This window comes from Scyliorhinus canicula, chromosome 10 (assembly GCF_902713615.1).
Source record: "Scyliorhinus canicula chromosome 10, sScyCan1.1, whole genome shotgun sequence".
NCBI classification, from domain to species: Eukaryota; Metazoa; Chordata; class Chondrichthyes; order Carcharhiniformes; family Scyliorhinidae; genus Scyliorhinus; species Scyliorhinus canicula.
In genome coordinates this window covers 175645116-175653801 of record NC_052155.1, presented here as the reverse complement: position 1 = coordinate 175653801, position 8686 = coordinate 175645116, and the positions used below count along the sequence as shown (strand labels likewise).

Sequence of the window (8686 nt, the reverse complement as noted above, 5' to 3'; positions counted from 1 at the left end):
CCAGTCTGTTCTGTGCAGCTACACTGTGACCCAGCCTGCATTCCACAGAGGCACACACTCACTCTCTCTGCATCAGTCATATCAACTTTTCCCAAACAGGGCAACTGTCCTTCAAGCTTCACCTCCAAGCTCATTCCAACCCAGGGGAGCGTGTGTATGGTGTGGGGCACTTCGGCTAAAGTTTTGCAATGCGTTCCTTCGCCTGGCTCGCTTGTTAAAGAGAGAGAGAGAGAGAACAGAGAGCGAACACCTTGCACTCAAGTTGGGATCATCTCCAGGAGTCGCGACCTTCATCCGGGGAGGAGGAGGAGGAGGTGGTGGGAAACGGATACTCAGTTGTGGCGAGGGTGAGGGGGGGGAGGAAAGGAAACAATTCCGCCCTCCCAATTTCATCCCGCAGACACAGTGAGGCGGATGCGTTGTGCAGAGAGAGCCGTGGACCAGTCACTTTAAAGGGGCTCCTTTGTTTCAGGAGCAGAGGAGAGCAGCTCGCTGTCTGAGAATTGCAATGAGCATTTCTGCAAACGCTTAACCCTTCTGGACTTATTTGCAATCTCGACTTCAGCCCACCCAGAGGAGGGAAAGAAAGTTTGGTGTGTGCCTCCCTCCTAACCCAGCTCCTGTGTGTGTGTTTTGTCCCTGTGTGTGTGTTTGCAAACCTCGTGATCCCGGCTCGCTTCTTTCTTGCACCGAGCGGTTTTTGATGAGTGTAAACGCGCGGAGAGCGATCCCCATCCTGCGATGGAGACAGAAGCGGGTGGAGGCGGACGAGCCGGCCGCCAAGTGCCCGCGGCTGAGTGACTGCCCCCCGGACAGCGCTGACCTCCCCTCGCCGGCCTCCCCCAGCCCCACCGAGAGCTGCCCGCCCGGCTCGCAGGCATCGGCTCGCATCGGCGACTACATCCTTCTGCAGAGCCTGGAGCGGGACAAGGTCTTCCGGGCGATTGGCAGCCACACGGGAGAGGAATTCGTCTGCAAGGTAAGGAAGGGCAACTGCTGCAGCAGAAAGTCTTGTCCTAAATTCTTGGATGGGCGCAGTTTAATCAGGGAGGGAGGAATAATAATTTTTCTTTATTATGCATTTTTGCACATCCTTTTGCAACGTGCGACCCCCGGGGACTGGGTTAAATGGGTGGGAGTTTTGAGTGCAACTTCTGAGGGCTTTTCTTTTTGTTTGGATTTGCACTTTGAAGTGGATGCGGCCGTGAGCCCATCGGGTGCTGCCACCGTGTGTGGCCAAGAGGCCGCAGCAGGAATCCGGGGAGAGAATGTGGCCAAGCCTGGCTAGATTTATTGATGGGCAAAATCTGTACTTTTAATTTTTGCACCATGTTGAGTTCACAGACAGGTCAAAGTGAGGTTTGCTCCACAAAAACTTTGTTGCAAAAACTCACTTGTTGCAAACGAAGTGCTGGGGTGGGGGGAGGCGACCATCTGTGGGGAGTTAACATTTCGAGTCCAATGTTAGAAAATTTGACAAAGTTCTCATCAGCTTTGACAAAAGAGTCATCCAGACTCCAAACTTTGGCTCCCAAATCCCCACAGATGCTGTCAGACCTGCTTGAGATTGCCCAGCATTTTTCTGTTTTTTGTTATTGGATAACTTCCTTGCTTTTATTGAACTTTTTTGTTGTTGTTGTTGTTTCTGAGCTCCAGCTGCCTGAGATTCGGAGTCTCAGTTTGTCAATAATGGCTGGATGCTGCTCAAAGCAACATTGACTCTTTCTTCCTTCTGTGTCGAGGCAACATTTTCTGAGAGTTGAGTGTGGTGTGTCTCTCTCTCTCCCCACCCCCCTGCCCAGGTTTTTGACATCAAGAGTTACAGGGATGAAATCGGACCCTATCTGCAAATCCCAGCCCACGAGAACATCACGGCGATCGAGGAGATCATCCTGGGCGAGCGGCGGTGCTATGTGTTCCTGGGGAAGGGGCATGGGGACATGCACTTGTACATGCGGAGCTGCAAGCGGCTGGACGAGGAGGAGGCGGCGCGGCTCTTCCGCCAGATTGTCTCGGCCGTGGCTCACTGTCACAGCTCGGGCATCGTCCTGCGAGACCTCAAACTCAGGAAATTCGTCTTCGCCGACAAGCAGAGGTGGGTACGTGCAGCGCAAGGGCTAAAACCATGTGATGGCATTCAGAGACTTAACCTCCAATTTAATAATGGTACTAAAACTGACCGGTTAATCCAATAAACAATATATGAATTGATTCTCAGACTGTATGAATGCCCAACCAGGCTCCATGTGTGTGTTTTATTAATGGACAGGGATGTATCTGGAATGTAATCCATGAGAAGTGGTTTAGCACCGTTTCCATTTACAGGATTTTAATGTCCTATTAATACACTTTGTAAATAATTGAGTGTGAGCACAGTGGTGTTGTTTTCCATGTCCCTAATCTCAAATAAGATTCGCTGTTCCTTAAAGGAGAATTATTTAACAAGCACAGTTTACTGAGGGGGTAACTTTAGGAATGGTGCAGGCAAAAGCTGCAAATATTAATGAATCTGCTAAAAATATTTGCAAGGTGCGTTACTGTCCCCTTTCTTTTGGTGGTCTCAAAATCTTGTGCAAACTTACTTTCGTATTCAATACTCAATAAACATAAAAGTATGTTTTATCCGTTATAACGACATCTTTAAGACACTTAACCACCAAACCTGGCCGAGCCCTTATAAATCTATCCCTCAAAGAGTGATTTGCCCTTTTGCAGAATGGGAGTGACGCTGCACACGGTGCAGACACACGATTGGGACGAACGAACGTGTCCAAATGTTTCAAAACACTTTATTACGGCGGAATAAAACGTATTGCACAAGGTTATCAAACATTTATAGAGTGGAGTTGGGCAAGTGCGGGTTTACTTGACATATTGTCTGCAGCCATTTTAAAATGGGTAATTTATTAATATAAATATTAAACTTTTTAAAAATCGCAGTTGACATTTGCACCCAGTCTTTTGATGGCTACTGAACCACGGGACGTTTGATTGAAGTTTTGTGTTTGTGTATCTATTTTTTTAGCAATTGCTCTGATTGTTAGTCCCGCTTCAGTACCTCCCTCCCCTTATTATCTGCAGGCTCCTGCATCATGTTGAAATGCGAGGGCAGTGGGGGTTTTTTGGGACATTTTCATGGCGGTGCGGTTTGTAACTAGTCCTTCACTGTACAAAAAACAGGGGCTTAGTTAAACCCGAGCATCTTTTGTGTCTCTTGTCTGGATCAGGGCCATGTGCATTGAATGAAAGCTGGAGATCTGAAATAAAACAGAAAGTTCTGTGGGGGGGGGGGGGGGGGGGGGTTTAGAAACTTTGCCCAGCATTTTCTCTTGATCGATTCTCTCTTGCACGAGGTGAGCTTATTGTCTTTGTGTCACTGATGTGGTGAGATTGGACCGCATGGAGGAGCTGAGGTATTCAGGAACGGGGACGGGAGGAGAACCTGATTGACAAGCATGTTGGGGAGTGCAGAGCAAAGCTATGCTGGAGGGGTTAATTTAGATGGGAGGTTGGGTAGGAAGAGCCTTAGTGGGGAAATTGACACTGACCGAATGGTCTGTTTCTGGGTGCTGTGAAATTCCATTTCATTCCCAAGAGCTGAGAATGTTCCCGCAGCAGGAGGCGGTGCAGTCGCGTTATTTATTCTTTACACACACACTGGAAGCTGGAAATGAAATTGCAATTCTGCTTGCCTGTGCTCATTTTTTTTTTGCAGCAGCAGCAGGCATTGGGCAGACTATTTTTTTAAACATCATGTGCTGCAGATTTGGCAACTCGGGGCGGTTTTGCAATTGAAGGTACTCTCCGTGTCAAAGCAGGTGTTTATTGATTCGGTGTCGTAAGGGACTATAATACACACACAGCAGGCTGCAATGAGTCATGTTTTCCATTTACAAAACAGGAGAGCTGAGGGTTCTGCCCTTTCCACTGGCTCCAGGGTTCAGTTATAGGACACATCCCCCGCCATCGATTTCCCCTCTTCAAAGCACTTAAATTGCATCCCCCCCAAAAAAAATAAAAATAGAATAACAAACTTATATTTTTAGCCCCACGTTAACCCTTCACTTAATTTCCAATGGATGTCATTTCATTGCAATGAACAGTATGCCTCGCACTCAAAAAGCACTTACAATTGGGGCAGCATTAATATTTAACAAACGTGGAAAGGTGTGGTAAATGCTGTTAGTTGAATTTCACTTTCGACCTCAAATAAAACTGAGTATAAGTCAGCACTGTGATGCCAGGAGATTTGACCCCACCATGTACTAATCTGGATATGGTTTAGTTTGGGGTTATTTTGTTCAGCATATAGGTCATTAGCCTGAGCTAGCACTTTTTATACATTGTGGGATGAGATCGTTTAGATCCACTCTAGAATGGGGTTTTTTATAGAGTGGGATGGGGTAGTTTCTAAACCAGGATTCCTCAGGGGTTTTTATACACTGTGTGTGGGTGGGTGGGGTAGGTTAAATCCACTCCAGAATGTGGTCTCCCTCTGTTTTTTTTCTTGCAGTACAGTATGTTTCCTAGGCAGGGTCTGATCATCTCTGTGCTCTTCCCACAGCACGAGACTGAGGCTGGAGAGCTTGGAAGATGCTCATATCCTGAAAGGAAAGGATGATTCGCTGTCCGACAAGCACGGATGTCCAGCTTACGTGAGCCCGGAGATACTGAACACGAGTGGATGTTACTCCGGGAAGGCGGCCGATGTCTGGAGCTTGGGCGTGATGCTTTACACTCTGCTGGTGGGACGCTACCCCTTCCACGATTCGGACCCCAGCGCCCTGTTCAGCAAGATCCGCCGAGGACACTTCTGCATTCCCGACAGTGTCTCCCCCAAAGCCAAGTGCCTGATCCGCAGCCTGCTGAGGCGGGACCCGCCAGAGAGACTGGCGGCCGGAGAGATCCTGCTGCACCCCTGGTTCCGCGCCGCCTGCCAGCCATTGCAGCCCGATCAGGAGAGCCTGAATTCGGACCAGAGAGTCCCAGAGTTTGAGGGTGATGGGCAGGAAGACCACCCCCTTTCCTGTTGACCAGTGGGAGAACTGAGAAACTTTTATAACTCGCCCACGAGAAAGAACTGTGAAGTAGCCCGTCCCAATCCTTTCTCACCCAAGAAGGAACCTCTGTATACATTTGCGCACGCAAACTTACACCGGTCTCAAACGGGCACTCATATCCTTCAGTTTGGCAGCAGTTTCCATCACATGAGACCTTTCCCCAACTTTCAGACCCCAGTTCAGGTTACCCTAGGCAGAGGCCTCCGTTTGTGTTGGAATTTGTTAAATTTCACAATATCATCCACACCCTCCCTAACCTATTTATTCATTTAAAGATTTATTTAAGAGAGAGCAAGTGCAACCACTTTAACTTATTATGTATTTGTGTAACATTGAAACTGTTATGAATTTTGTTAATTTCTATATAATTGGTTGATTCGTCAGAATCCTTTCCTCCTGTATTTGAGTCTTTGCAGGTGGGCCTTCTGGCTTGAGAAGGTGGGGAGATTTGTGCATGGTTGCTGTCATTGGGCCTCTGTGTGAGGGCTGGCGATTTGAACTGATCTCTCAGCAGCCTGGGGCCTTCCATTCACAGCCAAAGAGCTCCCTTATTGCACACTGCCATACACAGCCCCCCCCCCCCCAAAGCTAGATGGTAACATGGCCTCCAACATCTTGCCCCACCACCATAAATAATACAACTCTGCAACATGACCGAGGGAACCCTGCAGCTGGACAATGCTTTAAAATTATGCATTATACAGCAACCATTACTACATTGCGTAAACATATTTAATAAATGTCAATGAGTCACTCCAAGGCAGCTACACAAATAGCCAGGGATCGGATGACATTGTATAGTATTTAAGCTGTGCCTTTTGGCTTTGATGTCATCTGGCCCCATTGATTATACAGCTGTCTTGGTTAACTGTTGCATAATGCATCCAAGCCTATTATAACACAGTAAAAGATTGCATTATTTTTCAGTAAAACTCTCATCAGCCCATACTATTGTAGCTGGTATCAGAAAGTTTTTTAAAAAAAATCCTTTTCATCGTCTTAACACAAACAATTAATTTTATTGCCCAAGCTGACTAACAATGATTTGGGGATAAAATTGGCAACTGGTAAATCTCGGATAGTAATATTTACCACTGGGACAGAGACTGCTAACTTGTGTAACCTAAACAAAGCGGGAAAACTGTTTTAAGGGGGGGTCACGGGCATAATGTACCCTTGAGGTTTGGAGTACTAGGGCAAGTACGACACAGCCTTATAACACACTATTGGTTATTAGCTTTGCAGAGGTGATGTTGTACAAGAAAATGGGACGGTTTGCAAGCGTCAGGTTTAAAACCTCTAAGGGCAGCACGGTGTCGCAGTGGTTAGCATTGTTGCCTCATGGCGCCGAGGTCCCAGGTTCAATCCCGGCTCTGGATCCCTGCCCGTGTGGAGTTTGGACGTCCCCCCCCCTGTGTTTGCGTGGGTTTTGCCCCCACAACACAAAGAGCTGCAGGGTAAGTGGATTGACTACGCTAAATTGCCCCTTAATTGGAAAAAAATAATTGAGTACTCTAAATTTATTAAGAGGAAAAAAAGGTTTAAAACACCTGAACTTTAGTAACGTTTTATCATCTACAAGCCAGACAAATTCAAGTTTTAGGCTTGGAAACGTATATCATGGTCAGTGAGATATTGTCAGTCTTGCAAAGGGGTAAAGTAGGTCTATATATTTTTTCATTTAACAGGGAATCTATTTCAATTCACTCTAAAAGTGCAAACGTCACACAAATGAAGCTAATGTTTGTGAAGGCAGCCAAAATATTGCATTGTCCATTGCTGCCTTGGATGCTGTTGGCAGCTTCAAAAATGTGGTGCGGATGCCAGGAGCATTATCGCAAACAACTTCACTTTCTCCTGGAGGAATTTTAAAGTAGGATCTTTACAATGCAAGTGTGTTGAAATTGTCCATACAATAACAAGAGAAATGTGTTTGAAAAAGCACCCATTACCGTGACTACTCGAGAATTATGTCCGCGTGTAAACGATACTGTGACTGTATTTTTCATTGTGTGAAACATCGCAAAAGATATCCCAGTTGTACTCAAATATGTTACACACTTGATCCTCGGTTGAAAGGTGACCATCATCATGTGTTTGCTACACCCTTTTGTGTTTGTGGAATCATTATGAAGATTATGTGCATCCGTTAAAGAGCTCATTTAATAGTTTTGCAGCTTGTGAAACAAGGTCGCCAACTACAGGGGTGAAATCTGAGCTAACAGCGGGACGAACCGGCTTGAGTTAGATGTTGCATTTTCATTAACTACTGTGTATGTTTTGTTTATACCTCGTGTACAGTGGACGTGTAACCTGTATCTTTTCTTGCATATTGTCAGAAAAATATCTTACTGGTGTTGTATAAAAGATCAGTGTAAATGTGAATTATTACAAGCAATATTAGATGAAAATCATGAGGTTTGAGGTTTAAAAGACGGTGAAATATTTCTGTTGCACTGATTGTTCTCATGGTTGTTGAGCTTATCGTATCTGTGATACAAGGTGAAAAAAAGACTATTGGGAAATGCAAATCTATACTGGCAGCAATGTCCTGCTGAGAAATATCAAACACTATTTTGAAAATGTAAATATGTGAATATGTACAGCTGTAAATGAACCTACAGCAATAAAGACAAAAATTACATGAACAAATAGTTTGTGTGTTCTGTTAATGTAAGTAGAGTCAGAATTTGAAGGGAAACTCATGTTATTTCACTTTTCTTTGTTTGATTTCAGGCAACTAACACATTGGATGTTTTTCTTTTCCCCTGAATTGATGTAATGCAGTTTGCCAGGAGTCTGTATCGAGCCATGCTCTTTGTTGCTGACAGTGATAGGCAGACTTAGCAAGAATTTCTGCGTGCATTATGTCTGCTGAGACAGCCTAGTTCGTGCTATTTAGTGTTAGTGGAGACATTCTAAACTTTTGAGCAGATGAACATGAGGAACTAATGGAGAGGCCCAGCAGTAGGCCATTCAGCCTCACGCGCCTGTTCTGCGGAGTTTGGTGAAATGAGGTAGGTACTGCGATGTATCAAACTCCTGCAATCAAATACTTGTCCAAAATCTTGACTGGTTATTTAGCACAGTGACTGTGCTACTGTTGAAGTCAAAGTTTTGACGTATTCTTTACTGTGGAAATAATACCAGATTAACGTTTCCTCCGGGGGCTTCAGTTTCCCCCCACGGTCCAAAGATGTGCAGGTTAGGATTGGCCATGCCGAATCGCCCCTTCGTGTCCAGGGGATGTGCAGCTTACGTTACGAGGATTGGGCATGGTGGACCTGGTGCTCTTTCGCAAGGTCGGCACAGACCCGATGGGCCGAATGGTCTCCTTCTGCACTGTTAGGATTCTATTATTCTAATGCTGGTTCCCACTGCAAAGGCCTTCCATATTATTCACAAAAAATGGGCTTGAGGGAGGGAAATCCGACAGACAAACCACATTTATTCTGCTGTGTCCACTGGCTCCTGAGTTCACACATTTGCAAATGTGCTTTCCAATTCCAATTCTTTTCCCACACCTCGCGGCACTCAGGCTTTGACTGTTTCTGTCGCTAGTTATTCCTGGAACAGGTCACTAGTCTGTCACCAGCGGCTGATAGCTTGAGGGACACCACTCCACA

General features: G+C 45.8%; 1 protein-coding gene across 1 annotated transcript; it reads left to right on the top strand.

Moving 5' to 3' along the window:
* The first annotated feature begins 348 nt into the window (after nt 1-348).
* On the top strand, nt 349-7712 carry LOC119972788 (tribbles homolog 1-like). Its single transcript, XM_038810170.1, has 3 exons — nt 349-979; nt 1803-2095; nt 4565-7712. Exons 1-3 carry the CDS (start codon nt 704-706, stop codon nt 5031-5033), a joined length of 1038 nt encoding a protein of 345 aa, XP_038666098.1. The 5' UTR covers nt 349-703; the 3' UTR covers nt 5034-7712.
* The last annotated feature ends 974 nt before the right edge of the window (nt 7713-8686 follow it).

What these genes read in the sequence shown, in the direction of transcription:
- LOC119972788 (XM_038810170.1), top strand. Translation starts at nt 704, where the DNA reads ATGAGTGTAAACGCGCGGAGAGCGATCCCCATCCTGCGATGGAGACAG. An exon ending in GAGAGGAATTCGTCTGCAAG is followed by an intron (nt 980 to 1,802) that starts GTAAGGAAGGGC and finishes CCCCCTGCCCAG; the next exon opens with GTTTTTGACATCAAGAGTTA. An exon ending in GTCTTCGCCGACAAGCAGAG is followed by an intron (nt 2,096 to 4,564) that starts GTGGGTACGTGC and finishes CTCTTCCCACAG; the next exon opens with CACGAGACTGAGGCTGGAGA.